At 39.0% G+C, this 21,499-nt stretch overlaps 1 protein-coding gene across 3 annotated transcripts in view; it reads right to left on the bottom strand.

The window, feature by feature from the left end:
• LOC124614034 (RUN and FYVE domain-containing protein 2) overlaps positions 1 to 21,499 on the bottom strand; it is a 149,029-nt gene that overhangs the window by 27,770 nt on the left and 99,760 nt on the right. For all 3 annotated transcript variants that reach the window (XM_047142859.1, XM_047142860.1, XM_047142861.1), the window contains 2 exons: positions 13,371 to 13,468; positions 10,443 to 10,659 (listed from right to left, as the gene is read on the bottom strand). In XM_047142859.1, the coding sequence (XP_046998815.1) occupies positions 10,443 to 10,659; positions 13,371 to 13,468 (315 nt within the window). The remainder of the gene's footprint in view (positions 1 to 10,442; positions 10,660 to 13,370; positions 13,469 to 21,499) is intronic.

Genomic DNA, 21,499 nt, shown 5'->3' with positions numbered 1-21,499 from the left:
TTTACCAGCCTGTATGTAGTGTTAGAATTGACAAGTGCCTATGTCACAATCTCTTATTGGCTGAGGCATATTACGTGATGGTAAAAATTTGATTTGCATTATAATTGTGACTCCTATGTGTAAGAGTCAGTTTTAACACTGTAATGTACACATACACATTCACAGGGAAAGAAGTGGTGAAATGCTCACCAGTCACGCTGCTGTCTTAACCAACCTTTTTTTCCCTACTTATAGAGATGTGTACAACTGTGCGCTCTCTCTCTCTCTCTCTAAACAAACACACACACACACACACACACACACACACACACACACACACACACACACACACACAATATTATGACACATTAAGAAATCTTCTGTGATTTACAAGAAGGTGTTGAGCAAATTTGATTTCATTTTGTGTTAATTTTACTATCTGTTAAATTTCTTACAACAATGAGTGACCAAAGATTACTTTACATGTTGTGCTGCACTAGCTGCATCCACAGTCTTTTATTCTTAATATTATGTACTCTCTATATTTGACATATCTTGCACTGTAATGGTTAATTTGTAGTATGTTGGTTTGGTCACTCTTAATTTTATACTGCAATTTTATTAATTTTATTTCTCAACAACTGCATTATACACTGAATATTTTTCTTTTATTGTTTGCTCTGTACCAGGCCTAGCTCTATGACAGATACGTATACTGAGGTGTCTTATTGCGGGTCACATGGCAGTCTGTTGGCCAGTCTTTCTGTATCCATGGCATGCAGTGGGCTGGGCACTTACATGGTAGGCTACTTCTGAGGCTCACAAATTGACACTCCTCAGTAATTATGTCTTCATTTACTTTCTTAGGAGTATGCCACACATTGAGCTGTTTGCAGTTGGTTCATAGATTACATTAGTCTGGCAATGAGTGACTATTTGTTGATTCATCCGTATTTTTTTGGTTAGGCCTTGTCTATCCTATGTGGTACTGGTTGACTCAAAGACCTTTTTCATGCCTCACCTGCACAGGATCTCATATTCCACTTTATAAATTTGCTGGACTGTTTACATGACTTGTATATTTTCTCGTACGCAACCAAGGTATTACTGATGTTCATCTATTTGTAACTAATTTTATATAGTAGCCATCTTGGTTTCTTTTGTTTTTGGTGACCTCTGAAGATGGTATTTAATCCTCAAACCCTGGCTGTGCGCAATTTCATCCAAATAAGGGATCTGTCACGCACAGTTGAAGCAGATTTATTCACGATGAAAAACAAATATATAAGTTTACAAATTTTGAAGTTTCTTTACATGAAGAGGTAGTCACGTCACACCTAAAAGAGGCACTCATAACATCTACCTCTGGGCTGGAGCTTCTAGCAGAACTGCAGCTCAAGCTCAGCACAATACCTGGCTATACACTGAATCCGGAAGGAAGATACATACTGCCCCAATTTACTTCTCACACCAATGCAAAGTTGAGTTACATAGACTAGTGTCAGTGGCACTGATAAACTGCTGTTTAAACTAACAATATAACTGCTACTCACCATATAGTGGAGATGCTGAGATGCACATATGCACAACAAAAATACTGTTAAAAAGCGAGCTTTTGGTCTACAAGGTTTTCGTCAAAAATAGACAACACACGCACACACCCACACCCAAGCATGCACATGCACACACGCAGGCACATGCACAGACACACCCATGCGCGCACGAACGCGTGCGCGCGCACGCACGCGCGCGCGCACCCACACACACACACACACACACACACACACACACACACACACACACACACACGTCTCTAGCTGCTGAGGCCAGACTGCGAGCAGCAGTGCACGATAGGAGAGGTAGCTGGGTGGTGGAGATAACAAGGAAGCTGGGGCACGGAGGGGGATGGATAGCAGGGTAGGGGAGGGGTGTGGTAAAGTGGTGCTTGTGGGAGTGCACAGGGACGAGATGGAGATAGATGGAGAATTGGGAGAGGGCAGAGTAGTGGAAAAGAAGTAAAAAGACTGTGGGTATGTTGGTGGAATAGAGGGCTGTGTAGTGCTGGAATGGGAACAGGAAAGGGGCTAGATGGGTAAAGACTATGACTAACGAAGGTTGAGGCCAGGAGGGTTATAGGAACATAGAATATATAGCAGGTAGAGTTCGCATTTGCGCAATTTGGGAAAGCTGATGTTGGTGGGAAGGATCTAGATGGCACAGACTGTGAAGCAGTCATTGAACGTCATGTTGGGCAACATGTTCAGCAATGGGGTGGTCCAATTGTCTCTTGGCCACAGTTTGTCAGTGGCCATTCATGTTGACAGACAGATTATTGGTTGTCATGCCCATGTAGAGTGCAGCACAGTGGTTGTAGCTTAGCTTGTAGATTACATGACTGGTTTCACAGGTACCCCTGCCTTTGATGGTATAGATGATGCTTATAACCAGACTGGAGTAGGTGGCGGTGGGAGGATGTATGAAACAGGTCTTGCATCTAGGTCTATTCCAGGGATATGAGCCAAGAGGCCAGAATTTCCCATTGTGGTTGGTTACTGTGCCCCCACTGAGACAATCTCTGCTCTCATAGACCAACACCTTCACCCATTACCAGAAACCAACCCTCCTATATAAAGGATACCAACCATTTCTTCCACCAACTCTCCACAGTTCCTGTTCCCTTACCACATGGTACCCTGCATGCCACCTCCCTTTACACTAACATCCCTGATGACCATGACCTTACCACTATTGAACACTGCCTTTCCCAATGCCCAACGAATTCCAAACTTACACAACCTCCTTCCTAGTCACCATGACCAACTATATCCTCAATCAAAATTACTTTTCCTCTGCAGGCATTACACAGAAACAAATCTAGGGTATGGCTATGGGCACCTGCATGGCACCATCCTATGCCAGCCAACTTATTCATGAGCAATCTACGGGAATGCTTCCTACAATCCCAGTATCCCAAACCCCTCACCTGGTTCAGTGTCACTGATGACCCCTTTGTGAGCTGGACTGAGGGTAAGGACACCTTAGCCACATTCCTCCAGAACCTCAACACCTTGTCTCCCATTCACTTAACCTGGTCCTACTCTACCCAACAAACCATATTCCTCAATGTTGGCCTCCACATCAAAAATGGCTATGTCAGTACCTCCATCTAAACACCAGCAATACCTCCACTTTGACAGCTGCACCCACTCCACACCAAAAAGTCTCTTCCATACATCCTAGCCACCTGTGGCCGTTACATCTGCAGATGAGTGGTCCCTCCCAAAATATACTGAGAGTCTCAATGAGGCCTTTACTGATAGTAAACATTGTACAAAAACAAATCTACTGTGCCTTATCTCTCCAGTCACTCACCACCTCCCAAAGTCCCACCGTCCTGCCACAGAGGAGCATCCCCCTCATGACTCAGTACCACCCAGGACTGGAGCAAGTTCTCCACCAGGGTTTTGAGTACCTCTTCTCGTGCTCTGAAATGAGGAATGTCTTACCCACTATCCTTCCCACCCCTCCCACAGTGGTATTCCACTGCTCAATAAACCTACACAATATCCTCCCATCCCTGCACAATCCCTGCTCCAAACTCCTGCCTTATGGCTCATATCCCTGTAATAGATCTAGATGCAAGATCTGTCCCACACACCCTCCCACCACAACCTACTCCAGTCTGATCACAAGCATCACCTACCCCATCAAAGGCAGAGCTACCTGAGAAACCAGTCATGTGATTTACAAGCTAAGCTGCAATCACAGTGCTGCATTCTACATGGCTGGCAACCAACAAGCTGTCTGTCCGCATGAAAGGTTGCCGACAAATTGTGGCCAAGAAACAGCTGGACCACCTCATTGCTGAGCATGCCGCTCAACACATGCTGGCTGTGTGTGTGTGTGTGTGTGTGTGTGTATATATATATATATATATATATATATATATATATGGTGGAAATATATATCTAAAAACAAAGATGATGTGACTTACCAAATGAAAGTGCTGGCAGGTCGACAGACACACAAACAAACACAAACATACACACAAAATTCAAGCTTTCGCAACAAACTGTTGCCTCATCAGGAAAGAGGGAAGGAGAGGGAAAGACGAAAGGATGTGGGTTTTAAGGGAGAGGGGTAAGGAGTCATTCCAATCCTGGGAGCGGAAAGACTTACCTTAGGGGGAAAAAAGGACGGATATACACTCGCGCGCGCGCGCGCACACACACACACACACACACACACACACACACACACACACACACACAAGCAGACATTCAATTTATAGAAGTTCCAACTCCCTAATTTACTAAATTTCTGGTATTTATTCAATTGTAATCTGCAGTTAACAACAAAGCAATTACAGTTACTGCCTGAATCTGCTCCTGGACATCAATTTATGGTTTAAAATTTGGATTTGAAATGCCTGCCTTGCCATTATACAACCTAGCTAAAACCTTTGGCTATCTCAGTTGCTATTCCATGTGTTCTGCCTCACCCAAGGATTTATGATGAAAGGTAACAAAGTTTTAATTCTCTGTCACATGAACCACGTGACAATGTCCCAGCTATTTGGCGAGTAGTCTCATTTCCTCCTAAATTATCCACAGGACCAACCCCATGTCAGACATAGAAGCTACATCCCAATCCTCCTCAGCAGTTCTCACTCAGAGGTCCAAATGGGGGACTATTTTACCCAAGAACGTTCATGTACTCAGTAAAAGTACCACATTAAGTTTCCCCTTGCACGTTTGTTTGCAATACTACCACTGGATGGCCATGGTCCCTGTTGTTACAAGACCAGGTCAATCACCCCGACTGTTGCCCCTGCAATTACTGAAAATGCTGATGTCCCTCTTTAGGAATCATATGTTAGTCTCGGCCACCCACAGAAACCTCTCAAATGTGGTTGCAGCTATGCTATGGTTACGTGTATTGTTGAGGCATGCTACTAATTATTTTCTATGACTACAGAACACCTGAACATGTCATTTATCTCTCAGTAGTATCATGGGACTGGTTAGATTGCAGTACCTGGATATTAGCTGATTAAAAGAGGCAACAAGCAAAGGTTCATCAAACTGAAAAGTATGACCAACTGAAGCTCTCAAACACTGTAAAAAGATACATCATGTTTAATTTCATGGAAAATACTCTAGACAATGAAGTGCTCTCAGAGTCAGAGAAGGGGCGAAGCACTACAGTGATGCTGTTTAAGAAATTAGGGTGGTTACCTGCCACAGTCTGGTTCATTCTCCAGGAAGAAATGTTGTCAAGTTCGTAAGGATATCATCATTTTATATGCAACACACAGAAAGGCACTATCATTCCCTCACACACCAAATGTAGGGTCATATTATTTGATGATTCTGCATACCACCGATTAAATAACAATCTGGCTGGGAGGATTCAGAGGAAGACCTAGGCCCTCCTCAAGAGGAATCTACTTGAACCCATTGCCAGTAAGAGTTTGTATCAGCAGGCTGCTTTTCCAGCAAGACAACAATGGCATATAGAAGATCCATAAGGATGGGGTTCCTCTTTGCCCCACTGTAAGAACATCGTAGTACTCAATTATTTTGTAGCTAAATGTCTAAAATCAAACAAAATAACTGTCCAGGAGAAAATTATGATACAGCTGTGGTCTCAAAAATTGGTGGAAATGTACTACAGTGGTGTTTCTCGTATCACATACAGAAGTCACAGTGAACATCTGCAAGGTATGTTTGGAGATATTCTCTATTAATTAATTTATGTCTTTCCACTTTGTGTATTTCAGTTGTCATGCAGTTGCAGTTTGAAATCGTGGGAATTCTGTGTAGCTTAATAAGATAGGATGAGGAAGTTTAGGCATGAGTGATTAGTGGGTTAATAGAGAGTCCAAAGATTAAGTGTTTTGTATCAAGTCAGCCATACGATTCTTTTCAGGTGTGTAATATATTTTGATCTATTGCCAATGCCTTGAAATGCAGCCTCAAGTCATTACTACACTGTGGTGTTTAAACTGACTTTTGAGATACAGGTATGTTATGGTTACTTATTCACAAAAGATTTGACTATCTGTAATACCTATATAAATTTCAAATGTTGTTTTACTATCACATGTCAATATTATGCCACATATGCTTTTTAGAGTTGAGATCATCATTATAATCATCATGAACAGTTTTCAAGAAATTGGTGGATCGGTTTCTTCTATCCTCCAGCCAACACTCTGCCACCAACCTGTTCCAGTCCTTTCCTTTTCTCCAAATATGATCTTTTGCTTTTATGCCTCAATTCATCCATTCTGTCATATGTTCTCTTAAAATGTCAATATCACTTAAATCCATTGAGTCCATCACATCCTTCAAGGCAAGTCCTTTCCCATTTCCCTCAGCTCTTATCTGTCCAACCTTGTTACTCTCCTCTCTGCTACAGTGGAATTTCATTTCACATGCCTGTATCTGGCTTTAATAACTTTTCTTCACAGTCCAGGTTTCAAAAGCAAAGGTTAGGACATGCCCATAGTAAAATCAATATACAATATTATTCTCTCTACCTTTATCCCCCCACCAAGCTCCCGAAACTTCTCAGAAATTTGACTGCTTGCCCCCCCCCCCCCCTCCCCTGCCCCTCTCTCTCTCTCAATGGCTTCCTCTTTTTTCAATTTGTTTTCAGTACACTTCCAAAAGATTTCAGGTTGTCACCATTTTCTGGTTGTACTCCTGCCAGGAAGAGTCTTTGAGTAGTCCTCTCCCTCTTACTGGTTATAATCAAGAATTCACTATTCATCGTATCATCGTATTTAATTTTGTACCCTACAATACCAACCCCTCTGCCAATGCACCTAACTGCAGCTGAACTTTATCTTTCTTATTACTTCAGATTACTACGTCATCACAGCAAAGGCTGTTACCCTGTCATTATCTTCAGCTTTTCCTGGCATCTTACGCATTATATCATTCATGACTGTTTTAAACCCCTTCTCTGCTGTATCCAATCAACTGCCTCATCTCCAATTTCAGCGTACCTTTTATTTCCATGTTACAATTCTATCACCATGTCAACTGTATCTTTTTGTAGACCTGGAGTCTCTTTATTGCTTCCCGTACCTTACTGTCGCACACACTGCCGTATGCTTTCCCTAGATTCCAGAAGACCACCTTACCTTTACACATAATGTGCCTCTTGCAGATGCCTTACAGCAAACAAAGTCTGTTGTTGTTGACCTCAGCCTAAACCAAGCTTTAGCACAAGGTGTACAACTTTGCTTCCACCATTTGCCGATTGATGGCGACAACAGTAAGTAGTGATCGAAAGAAACAGATCGCAGATGTCAGGCAATTAGCTTGGACCTCGGTAAACATAACCTCATTCAAACATTAGTTGATTTGTGTCTGCATCATAAAGTTGTTCTTGATTGAAAATGTCAGTTTACGAGCCTAATTCTCGTCATTTGTGGGAGGTGTTACGGTTTTGTTTCAATATGAAGAAAACAGTGGCTGAGTCTCACAAATGCTCTCAAGTACATATGGTAAGGACGCTACTAGTGAAAGAACATATCGTGAGTGGTTTCAATGCTTCAAGAACAGTGATTTTAATGTTGTACACTGGCATAGTGGTGGAAGAGAGAATGTTTTCAATTATGGAGAATTGGAGACATTGCTGAGTGAAGACTCATGTCAAACTCAGAAGAATTGGCACCATTAATGGAAATGACACAGCAAGCCATTTTAGAATGTCTCAAGGCTATGGGCATGATTCAGAAAGAAGGAACTTGGGTCCCGTGTGAGCTGAAACCAAGAGACGTTGGACAGTGTTTGTGTGTTTTTGAACAGTCGCTTCAGAGGCAAAAACGGAAGGGATTTCTGCATTGCACTATGATCGGGGATGAAAAATTGGTTCATCTCGATAACCCAAAAAAATCATGTGGATATCTTGATCATGCTTCCACGTCGGCAGCCAAACCTAATATTCACGGCTCCAAGATCATGCTCTGCATTTGGTGGGACCAGCTCAGCATCATGTTCTATGAGGTGTTAAAACCAAGTGAAACAATCACAGGTGCTCATTATTGAATGTAATTAACGCGTTTGAGCAGAGCATTAAAAGACAAATGGCTGAAATACAGCGAGAAGCACGACAAAGTGCTTTTGCAGCATGACAACACTCGACCCCACGTTGCAAAAAGAGGTCAAAACATATTTGGAAACATTAAAATGGGAAGTCCTACCCCACCCGCCGTATTCTCCAGACATTGCTCCCTCTGACTATCACCTGTTTAGATCAACGGTGCATAGCCTGGCTGACCGACACTTCCGATCTCATGAAGAAGTCAATTCAAAATATGAACAATTTTTTCGATGCAGGATTTGTACACTGCCAGAAAGATGGGCGAAAGTAGTGGCCAGTGATGGAAAATACTCTGAATGATACATGTGTAACCAGTTTGTTTTATAAACGCCTCAAATGTTGGGGAAAAAAATGGTGGAAGCCAAGTTGTACACCTTGTAGCTTCTTCATTTTCTTCTCAGTTTGATCTCTTTTTCTCTTCCCTAAAATTTTCTCAAACAGTGGCACGATAGGGGCACTCCTCTATACTTAAATTCTCTCTCATTTCGTATCTAGAAGACAATGATGATCATTGCTTTTCTCTAGTCTTCTATAGTTGACTTCCCCCTGTAACCTACCCTCCTCATGTGCTATAGTTCCCACTTCTCTTCAACTCCAGCTGCTACCTTTCCTCATTTTGTACTGTCTATTGTTCACTATGCTTTTACCCAAGGCAAATTCTTTCCAGTTTCTCCTCCCTGGTTGTCATCTATCTCTTCAATGGGCCTCTCCCTCCTCAGCTATCCAATTTATGTTCTTGTCTTCTTACACTATATGTATGCATTTTTACATCTATTTCTTCCTCTCCTATGCTAGTATAAGCCTGGCTTGCTTCTTGTTGGTACTGTATTCATCAACCGTATCTTGTGTCTTTTGCTCAAACTATATCAGCTGTGCTGATTCAATTGCGAGTTATTGTCTCTGCCATTATTATACCATTCAAGAACATAGTGATTTAAAATACTTATCTTCAATTTTTATGTCACAAAAATTCATTAACTTATAAGAAATGTTTTGCCAACTTTTAAGTTCACAAGCTGCTAACATAGGCTACACAGTTTGGAATTTCTATGTATCTGAGGGAACTGAAGGGTCTGTGAAATATATTATTTTATATTATTTATATTATTTTATATACTCACTATATTGTTAAACATGTTTAAATGCATGTTCATGGCTAATTTTATTTTTTTCCCTTATCCTCGTTCTAATATCAATAACAGAAGCAATGTAAGCTCCCGTATCCTCCACTCGCCAACTATCGGATGATCATAGGCAAATAACAACCATATGATAAGGATAGAGGGGACACTGAGTCACAGACAGGCACAATGAAAAAGCCTGCTGCACTTTTAAGCTTTTTGACAAAAAAGCCCTTCTTCCAAAAAAACAACCACAGACACATTCACACAAGCACAGCTCATACACACAGGGCCATGTCTCTGGGTTGGTTGGCTGGATGGTTAATTTTGGGGATGGGAACTAACAGCAAGGTCATCAATCCCATCGGGTTGAGGAAGGATTTAGAGGGAAGTTACCCGGACCCTTTCAAAGGAATCAGCCCCGAATTTGCCTGAAGAGATTTAGGAAAATCACAGAAAACCTAAATCAGGATGGCCAGATTCGGGTTTGAACCTTCATCCTCCTGAATGTGAGGCCAGTGTACTAACCACCGTGCCACTTCGCTCGGTCTGTCTCCGGGGGCTTGCACCCAAGAAACCAGAGATGGTGCCCATGTGTGTAGAGCTGTGCTTTGTGTGTGTGTTTTCTATTCAGAAAGATGGGTGACAGGCATTATTTGTTCAAAAGCTTAAATGTGGAGCCGTCTTTTTCACTGTGACTGTGTTGGACTAAACATTTCCTCTATGTGATGAGCAACAACTTGCCCTTTTCATTTTGTCTTCATACAACAAATAATTTTTTAAGTTACAGTTGTAATTACTAGGGTTTTCACGAGATTACTTGAAAAGAAATGGGACCTGGATTTACTATCATGCTAAATAGAAAGATTGATGTGACAGAAAAATAAAAATAAATTTTGATCTAATAAAAGCAACTCAGAAACACTCATCTATCTGTGTACTTTGAATGAATTTGAAATTTTACACCATTATTTGAAACTTTTTGGTAAGAAAAAATAATATCTACAACAAAAAAGAAAAACAAATCATTCTAAGAGATTGTTGTTGTTCGTAAATTTGTGGTATTCAACCATAAGATTACCAGTCTCTTTGCTTTAAAAGGAAACCTCAAGATAATAAGTGAAACCATAGAAATGAGAACAGAAACTCTTAGCTGAAATACTAATAAGTATTTAAAAAAAAAAAAAAGATCTGAGTGAAGTGAGAAATGTAGTTAATACTTACAGAAGCAACAGCTCTCAGCTGTGCAAGTTCCTGATTCAATTGCGAGATCTTATCTCTGTCCTTAACCATAGTTTCTTGAAGAGATGTTCGCCATTCCCTTTCAATTTTTAGATCTCCTTCAACACTCATTGTCTTAACGTCCTTCTCCATTAGCTGCTGTCCCAGTTTACGCAGGGATTCTTCAGCACTGTTTTTCTCTTGTTCAGTCCTCTTCATGCTGTCATAAGCCAATAAAGCCATTTTGGAATAGGGGCATAACACAGGATAAATTAGGAACAGGGTTCTCAAAATAAAATAAAAAATTACTTCCAAGTAATAAAAAAATTAAATTCAGAAACAAACAGGTGGTGCAGGTAATAAAAGCATACTTTGCTGTGTGATAATGGCAAACCATCAAAACAGATAAACCACAAATCAAACAGGGGATAATAAAAACAGGCATATAACTGCAGAGGAAAAATATTTTCATGCAATATATTGTTCAATAACTTCAAGTCAAAGTTTGTTGTGAATAAATATTTTATTCCTCATTAATTTTACAAGCTTAAGCATATTCTTTCTATTGTAGATAAAGATTTTTTTAATTTATTAATTTCACACATTATAGTGCAAAAACAAACATGCAAACATCAGTCAGTCAATGTCACTTGACACTGTATACACAAAATGTTACAACTGTCAATTTACTTTGTGGCACCTGTGATGAAGGTTTGCCAACATATCCAACAGAATGTAATCAAGTTGATCTCTAAATTTCTCACTTTTACAATGCAGATCATCTGCACAATTACAGACAAGAAAAAGTTCTGGCTATGCTAATTAATGCTTTTTAACACAGCCTTTGTCCCTCCTTGTGTCCATTTTCAGTTAACAAATATAACAACAGAGAAACAAACAACAGACTTAACTATTTAAAGCTTTTAAAATAGATCTTTTGAATACTACAAAATATATTAGTAGCACAAAGTAATTATTTATTCATGTGTACAGAAATAATGTGCAGAACTAAAATAACTTAAAACTATAAATACCAAATTAGCACAATATTGGTAAGAACAGATATTAGTTATTTTAAAACTGGCCAGAGCAAACGGAGTATTCAAATAGAATGTGTGTGTGTGTGTGTGTGTGTGTGTGTGTGTGTGTGTGTGTGTGTCACACAATGGTGATAAAATTTTTCTCGCCTTGATTAATTAATGCATGAATGTCAATCAGTGCAATGACAAGATGTACATAATGAACTTATGACAGCAGAAACAATTTATAAATGACAAAATCATTTTTGTATCACAACAGTGTGGAATTAGTTTTACTTTTTTCACTCAAAACCAGAAGTAAGTTTTAATAAATTAAGGTTGTTCAATTATAAAGTTATTATGCTATTAATGCAAACAGTGCTCCCACACAGGAAAGATGGGAAGCTTTAGAATTGTTGAGAAAAGCATATAAAAGTTATTTCTGCAAGCAGTGGAGTTCAGTCAATTGTTTAAAATTGTGTCACAACAACACAGTTCAAAAATATATTTTTTGCACACATTTATGAAAATAATTTTATTTGTAATCACATACGCATTTGAGGATGCTTTTGCTCAGTGTACAGCCATTAAGAAAGGGCAAGCAGTGTTTTTTATGGGTCATGTTACATAATCTGAGAGTAATGAATCAAGCACACAATAAATGACCTTGGGATGATAATATAAAAGATAGTCATTACTTTCAACAGACTCACTTAAATCCGCCTCTGAGAAAAGTTTTAAGGCATGTGCCGTCTTAGTAATATGAGGCTGTTGTTGTCATGTGTTAAAATTTTTCCTTTTATATACTCAAGCAAAATTACAACAAGTACAAAGTATGTTCAAGCTTTCCATTGCCTTCTCCTCCTGTTTCATAACAATCATCCATACACTGATTATGAATTCTCATCTAACAGTTGCAGTACACTGCCTTTATGACCTACTAGAACAAACACCAGACACATTTCCTTTGTGCATGTTTGTTAATAGTTTTCCAACAGTTATTAATATCCAGGTAATATTACCGGGTTATAAACTGACTTCAAATGGTTAGTTTGATGTGACTTTAGTATTTTATTCACATAAATCTAATTCACTTTCAGTATTTAACCAAACCAAATTTTTGATTTTCAAAACTGACAGTTATCATTGTTAGATAACTTGCAGTTCAAATCAATTTCCTTTTAATAATGTTTACAGGCAGGTTAAAAATAAGGAATCTACGTAAATACATGCCATCAGCAATGCCAACAGCAACCTTATAGGATGTTTAAAATTTTGAAGTAATGACTATCTTATGATTTGTATGTTTCAACTACTTCTGTGAAAGACAATAACTTGGAGTACAGTATTTAACTTCAAATACAGTTCATCCAATGAATAACACACAACTTTCAATATACTTCTACAGCATCTTAATGTAGTATCAGTTGATACATCTTATGGGAGGTAAGTTTGTTTAAAATACTCACATTTGCTATATACCAGTCTCATTAAAAATCTCATTTGATGTATCAATTATTGCCTTGTAACTAATGAGTTATGTATATAAACTATAAATATGATGTATGTATTGTCTATCACAGAAGTTATTCCACATTCTTTAAGCTTTCAGAGCTTACACCAACAAAAAAAACAGTTATACAAAAATTACTATCACCTATCACCACAAAAAATAGGAACATTTAGAAACAATTTTTTTTTCTTGGAAGATAAAGACATTGCAATGCTGCTCAATGAAAATTTGGTGGACTGCTAGAGAATCTGACCAGTAAGCTAACACAAACAGTTTTACTCTCTGAATTCTGTAAAAATTGCTCTATGTAATTTCTCTGACTCCAGACCCATTACAGCATATCAGAGCTTGCCACTTACTAAGAACCCACAGCCAGATTAAGACTGAAATAGTACCTACTTTTCCTCCATCGTTTGTATTGTTTCAGACATGGCTACGTTCTTTGCTTCCAACTTGTTCTTTAGTTCAGTTTTGTGTTTAAGTGAGCTTTCACACTCCTGCAATGCAACAACACAGATTGATAGCTCAATAAACAATATTAACAACACAGTGAAATTGCACTGAAGTATAAATAAAACAAGAAATTACAGTGTTCATGTTAAATTTAGACAATATTTTGCTACTGCAAACAGAGTCTATAAAAGTTATTTTTTGGGAGGAGTTGTCTGTTTTTGCTGGTTTCCCCTTGATGAATGTGCCCCCCTTTCAGCATCCTTCAATAAATGGTTGTATTTCTCCAAGTTGTTTAGGATTTGCCCAATCTGGCTTGTCTTAGCCTGAAGACGTGTCACCATCTCACCCTTCTCAGTCAACTCCTGCTCACATTCCTAAAACGTGAATGGATAACAATGTAAAATGACCTGAGTAATAAGATTTTTTGTAAGTATTTCGAAGGAATTGGCCTTTATTAATATAGTTACTGTTACAATTTAGTAAGTAATCAATATAATCAATTAAAAAGGCCAGCAAACAGGTGATCTAACTTGCTAATCACACTGATTTTGAAAACACAGTAAAATCAAATTTAAGTGTATCATGCCAACAACATTGAATTCTGAAACAATTTTGACAGTTATAGCAAACAAGTTAAAAAAAATTTATTTAACATACAAGCTACAGCCCAAAAGGAGCGAAAAAATGTGCCTCTACAAACTTATTTTTTTTCTTTTCCAGAAAGCTATCATTCATGTAGGATGTACAGAAATCTACTTCCTCTTCCATTTCCTCAAAACTGAGATGGAACACTCAACACAGTTAATTCACAAAGTGTGTACTTTAAAGTGCCTTCATCTGCCAAAAATCTTATCAGCAAGAGTTTCTTTTTTAACATCTACCTCCAACTACATGATGACATAACAACAATCTTGCCTGTTTAAGCATACAGCAAACAAAGTTATAAAATGGGTAGTGTGTGTGTGTGTGTGTGTGTGTGTGTGTCCATGCAAATAGTGGACAGGGAGGTGCAATCAGGAACATACATCCATCCATTCACTACGAAAGTTACAAACCATGCAAAGAGTGACTATATTCTAATCACACCTGACAACTCATTACTGCTGAGCAGTGAACAGTGAATCCACTGGCCTTTGTCCATAAGGAAACAGTGAAACCACTGAGCAAGAATTTATTGTAGCTACATTCTATTTCAAAAACATTGTTAATATGATGGTGGAAAAGCCTAGTGGGGAGTAAAGGTATCAACTCACCGAATATGTGTAAGTATTGAGCCAGCAAAGGCACACAAACACAAAAGAAAACGTTGCTAACTTTTGTACTAAGTGTGTGTGTGTGTGTGTGTGTGTGTGTGTGTGTGTGTGTGTAAGAAAGAAAGAAAGAGAGAGAGAGAGAGAGAGAGAGAGAGAGAGAGAGAGAGATTTGGGGGGGGGGGGGGGGGGGGCACGCGTTAGCTGTGTATATACAAACACACTTCTGCCCTACAAATTTCTTACCCTTTCTATTCAACATATGTAGTCTACAGTAATGATTTGTTAGTTAATTTGTAACTGCTGGAATGGGCTACATCTGCTGAACAAATGCTTTAAGGTTATAACAGTACACTAAGAGTCAAATTTTATTTTCATGCTAATGGAAGAAAAGATATTATTTATTTCTACAACTGAAATTTAAAGGAATTATTACTACTAGTAGTACTCAAAGAATAGTGGATTATATTCTGTACATGGAATCGTAAACAAACTGTTAAATGCAGTATTTCCATAAAGAACACAAAAAAGATAGAAAGGTACCTCACTGCTTGCATGTAGAATCATTCTTTTGTTTTGCCTGTGTCTGCGTATATGTATGTGTAGGAAGGAGAAGGGGGGAGGGTACACATGCTTTCTTATGAATTATTGTGTAATCAGAATGAGGGTACATGCCCACAATTTCCAAAGCCTGAAAATGTTAATTATTTTTCAATTTATTTATAGGGAATGGAAAATATGACAAGCTGTGGACTGATAGGTACTTCTCAACATTTTGAAAATAACATAAGAAATTGTAAGATGAAATAACACGTAAAACAGGCAGATAAAGAAACTGTAAAATATAGTACAGGTAAAACAGGCAGAAAAACAAGGGGGGAAAGCAAACATTTTTCCACCGTGCAATGGGTAAGTGCATAAACATTAACAGTTGACAGAATAGTAAAAGGCACATCATCTTACCTTCCACAATTGTAACCAGCCTGATAACAAAACAAATTAAACAATTGTACATTTAGTATCTGCACTTGAGAATAATTGCTCCATTTAACTTCTGAGAATGATGTAAATTAGGAGATGCAATGTAAAGCAAATGTCAATGATACCTGAATAAAGCAACGCAACATCAAGCTATGATACATGGCTATCACCTTCTATAATCTGAGAATATTAACAGGAAGCAGGGGCACATGTGTCTGATAAATAAATGACTGTGGCAGAATACATTGGATTGTTTGGGGGAAGAGACCAAACAGCGAGGTCATCGGTCTCATCGGATTAGAGAAGGATGGCTAAGGAAGTCAGCCGTGCCCTTTCAAAAGAAACATCCCGGCCTGGAATTTACCTGGATTGATTTAGTGAAATCACAGAAAACCTAAATCAGGATGGCCGGACGCGGGATTGAACTGTCATCCTCCCGAATGCGAGTCCAGTGTGCTAACCATTCCATCACCTCACTCAGTGTGGCATAGTGGAATATGTGATAAAAATCAGATATGAAAAAGTGACAGTAAACACATAAGATATCTACTTTCTTAAATCTTACAACATATCACCTTTCTCCTACGCTTGGAAATTTTATTGCTATTAAATTGAAACTTCCAGCCACAGAAAATGTTCACATAACCCTGACCCAAGGAGGGAACCAGCATAGAGAAGACACAGTACTCATGGTATTCTCCTGTGTGTCACAACAGCAGCCCAAAACTGGTCAGCAACCAAACAAGATACAGTATTTGCAGGTTCCCAAGACAACTGCTCTGCATTTGGTAATCAGCAATAATGACTGTGGTCTCTACTTTTTCTCCCATCTTTTTTTTGAGTCCTCAGTCTTCTGACTGGTTTGATGAGGCTTGCCACGGATTCCTCGCCTGTGTCAACATCTTCACCTCAGAATAGCACTTGTAACCTATGTCCTCAATCATTTGCTGGACGTATTTGAATCTCATTCTTCCTCTAGAGCTTTTACTCTCTACAGCCCCCTCTAGTACCATGGAAGTTATTCCGTAATATCTTAACAGATGTCCTACCATCCTGTCCCTTATTGTTGTCAGTGTTTTCCACACATCCCTTTCCTTGCTGATTCTCCAGGGAGCTGCCTCATTCTTTATTTTATAAGTCCACCTAATTTGCAACACTGTTCTGCAACACCACATCTCAAATGCTTCGATTCTCTTCTTTTCTGATTTTTTCCACATCCACTTTGTCCCAATTGGACATTCTCAGAAATTTCTTCCTCAAATTAAGGCCAATATTTGAAACTAGTAGACTTCCCTCGGCCAGGAATAGCCTTTCTGCAACTAATAGTCTGCTTTTTATGTCCTCCTTGCTCCAACCATCATGGGTTACCTTGCTGCCTAGGTGGCAGAATTCCTAACTTGATCTAATTTGTGATCACCAACCCTGATGTCAAGTTTCTCACTGTTCTTATATCTGCTACTTCTCATTACTTTCGTCTTTCTTTTGATTTGCTCTCAATATTCTGTGCATGTTAGAATGTTCATTCCATTCAGCAGATCCTGTAATTCTTCTTCACTTTCACCGGAGTTATTAAAGTCATCAACGAATCTTATCATTAACATCCTTTCATCTTGAACCTTCCTTTTTATTTCCATAATTGCTTCTTCAATGTGTAGACTGAACATTAATGGCGAAAGACTACATGCCTGTCTTACACATTTTTTAATCCAAGTACCTCATGCTTTGTCTCGCGATCTTATTGTTTCCTTTTGGTTCTCGTAAATACTATATATTACCTGTCTTCCCCTTTAGCTTACCCCTATTTATCACAAACTTTCAAACATCTTGCACCATTTTACATTGTGAAATTTAAAATTTCCATTTTGCATTGTCAACCGCTTTTTCCAGGCTGACAAATCCTATGAATGTCTCTTGATTTTTCTTGAGTCTTATCTCCATTATCAACTCCAAAGTCAAACTGCCTCTCTGGTGCCTTTGCCTTTCCTAAAGCCTGTTCTTCTGTACATTATTCTTGTCAGCAACTTGGATGCATGAGCTGTTAAGTTGATTGTGTGATAATTCTCACACTTGTTCGCTTTTGCAAACTCTGGAATTGTGTGGATGTTGCTTTTCTGAAAGTCAGTTGGTATATCAGCAGATTCATACATTCTACACACCAATGTGAATAGTCATATTGTTGCCACTTCCCCCAATAATGTTAGAAATTCTGATGGAATTTTATCTATCCATTCTGCCTTATTTGATCCTAAGTCCTCCAAAGCTCTATTAAATTCTGATTCTAAAACTGAATCCCTCATCTTTTTACATCGATTCCTGTTTCTTCTTCTATCACATCAGAGAAATGTTCCTCCACAAAGAGGCCTGCAATTTACTCTTTCCACCTATCTGCTCTCTCATCTGCATGTAACAGTGGAATTCCCGTTGCACTCTTACTATTACTACCCTTGCTTTTAATTTCACTGAAGTTTGTTTTGACTTTTCTATACGCTACGCTGAGTCAGTCCTTCCGACAATCATTTCTATTTCTTCACAGTTTCTCTGGAGCCAATTCACCTTAGTTTCCCTGCACTTCCTATTTACTTCATTCCTATGAGACATGTGTTTCTATATTCCTGAATTTCTCTGAACATATTTGGACTTCCTTCTTTCATCAATCAGCTGAAGTATTTCTTCTGTTACCCATGGTTTCTTTGCAGTTACCTTCTTTGTACCTATGTTTTTCTTTCCAATGTCTGTGATTGCCCTTCTCAGACATGTCCATTCCTCTTAAACTGAACTGCCTACTGAGCTATTCCTTATCGAAGTATCTACAGTCTCAGAACTTCAAGTGAATCTCTTCATTCCTTAGTACTTCCATATCCCATTTCTTTGCACACTGATTTTTCCTGGCTGGTGTCTTAAATTTCAGCCTACTCTTCATCACTAACAAATTATGATCTGAGTCTACACCTGCTCCTGGGTATGATTTATAATCCAGTATCTGATTTCGGAATCTCTGCCTGACTGTGATGTAATATAACTGAAATCTTCCTCTGTCTCCTGACCTTTTGTAAGTATATCTCCTCCTCTTGTGACACTTGATTTTGATCAGCATATTTGCTATTACTAGTTGAAATTTATTGCAGAACTCTAATTCTTTCTCCTCTCTTATTCCTTGTACCAAGTACATATTCTCCCATAAACCCTTTCTCCTATTACTTTCCCTACAACTGCATTCCACTCCCCCATGACGATTAGATTTTCATCTCCCTTTACACACTGAATTACCTGCTTATTATCCTCAAGTACCTGAACTATCAATGTAGGTGTTGGTATGCTGTTGATTTTGAACTGTTCATAGTAACTCCCTTTCTGCCCTATCTTCCTATTCATAATGAATCCTACTTCCGTTATAACATTTTCTGCTACTATTGATATTACCCAATACGCGCCTGACCAGAAATCTTTGTCTTCTTTCTATTCCACTTTATTGGCCCCCACTGCTTCTAGATTGAGCCTCTGCATTTCCATTTTCAGCTTCTGTACCATGTTCAAACTTCACACATGCCACACCTTGACTTGTAGAACATTATCCTTTCATTGGTCGTTCAATCCTTTCCTCATGGTCACCTCCCCTTGGCAGCCCCTCCCAGAGATCCAACTGGAGGAATAGTCTGGAATCTTTTGCCAATGGAGAGATCCATCATCACACTTCTTCAGTTACAAGCAACATTCCCAGTGGTTACACATTACATGGCTTTACTGCACTGCTTTTCATTGCGTTCTGTATCCTCATGCCATTGATCATTGCTGATTCTTCCACCTCAAGGACAAGACAGTGGCCTGAACCTTTGTCCACTCCTCTGCCCTCTTTGACAAGGCCATGGCGCAGAGAGGGTGACTTACCCAAGAAATCTTCAGCTGCCATTGCTGATGATTTTTATTCAAAATTAAGTTGTGGCAGGGTTAAAAGCCGGGACCAAGGGCATTTTGATTACTAATCAAAGACAGTACCCCTAGACCGTGGGTACAGGTCTCCCATTTTTAATAAATGTCACTTACATAAAATGTAAACAGTAAAAGCTCATTTCAGAAACAAAACCATTCTTTTCTGATGAAAACTGCATCATGTTCCCTCCACCTCTGAACAAACAAAAACAGTACAAAACAGAGACAAGGAATTCCATATTTTTCAACCTGTTGGCACAGGCAAGTGTGATACATTTTACATTCAATTACACCCAAATTAGAGACAGCTGCTGTATTGGGGAGAGAATACTACCACCACTGTGATGGGTGGAATGGTTTGGCGATGGATGGAATGGCTTAGCGATCATGTGACTGGGATGTCGTCAGATATTCCACTGGCTTTTGGCGTGCCAGTCAAGCACAAGACAGGCGTAAGGAGCTACTACATCTATTTCATACATATGTAGAATTATACTGCTCGTAACTCTTTTTCAGGAAGATATTTAGTGCTTACACCATTAAGTAACTATCTCAACAATGTTTTTAATTCTGAGCTACAAATGTTATCTGTATGATAAGCAATTATATATGCTCCACATGGCTGTATTAAACTGAAAAGAAATAGTTACATATCTCTTTCTAAGAGAGAAGTCACTTGTGTTTATGCACAATGCACAAAGTGTTCTGTCAAAATTATATTTAGAATTATTTGTTTTTTGGTCTTTTTATATTGTTGCTCATAGTAAATATGATGCATTATAACTTGATAAAAAATCAGTTTCAGATTAGTTTCCTAATGCAATTACAGATGTGTCTGACAGAGAGCATGTTTTTGGGACACCAATTTTTTTTATCTTTTCAGTTCATATTACAAAGAGTAATGACTAGTGGAAACTTGTGTGATTTTACAAGTTCCTACCCCAGGTAACACAGAAGCGCCCCCTTTTGTCACCCAATACTATCCTGGCCTTGAATTCCTCAACAGATTACTCCACCAGGGCTATTAATTTCTCAAGTTGAGCCCTGAAATGAGACCATCCCACCACAATATGCTCTCTGCACCACCCAGAGTGGCCATTTGTTATCCTCCTGACCTCTGCAATGTCCTTGTCAAACACTACAACATTTCGAAACCACCTTCCATAGCAGAGGTTCCTCCCCTGTAAACCACCCTGCTGCAAAACTTGCCCACTGATCCCTCCACAACCACCCATTCCAGACCCACCACTGGGAAAATATACAAGGTGTGTTCAAAAAGAACAGAACTTTTGCTGTAACATCTTTATTGCTAACTGTACAACATTTTAAACCAGCACCGTAAAAGTGGCCCCATCTACCGGCAATACGCTGTTCCCATTGTCTCTTCCATGTTAGGAAAGCCTCTTGAAACTCAGTTTCTGGGATGGCGCTCATGTCACAGTGTTGCGAATCTCCTCTATGGTTTCAAAAAGATGTGCTTTCACCTAAGTTTTAAGTTCAGGAAACAGGAAAAACTGCTGGGGTTAGGTCATGAGAATATGGACTATGACACTACCTTGTCATGATGCACCATCCAAGTCTGGTTTTCCCATAATTCAGGTCTTTTCCTATGCACAGCATCCCCCATGCCTGGTAGGATTCATCAGCAAATTCTCAGACAGTTAAATGACAATATTTGCAAGTCATAGCACGAACTTTCTATGTGGTCATCATCTTTTGATGTGGAAGGTTGTCCAGGCTCAGGTATCACCGACCAACATTCTACCCTGCTGAATATACTTAAACCACTCACGACACTGCATACGACTCATACAGTCCTCCCCAGGTGATAAGTGAAACAAGTTTTGCCAAGTTTGCAGCAAAATTTCACACACACACATGTAGCTCTTCAAGCACTTTCATTGCCACTTTGGCACA

Source organism: Schistocerca americana, chromosome 4, assembly GCF_021461395.2.
Source record: "Schistocerca americana isolate TAMUIC-IGC-003095 chromosome 4, iqSchAmer2.1, whole genome shotgun sequence".
Classification (NCBI taxonomy): domain Eukaryota; kingdom Metazoa; phylum Arthropoda; class Insecta; order Orthoptera; family Acrididae; genus Schistocerca; species Schistocerca americana.
This window is presented reverse-complemented; position numbering and strand designations above follow the sequence as displayed.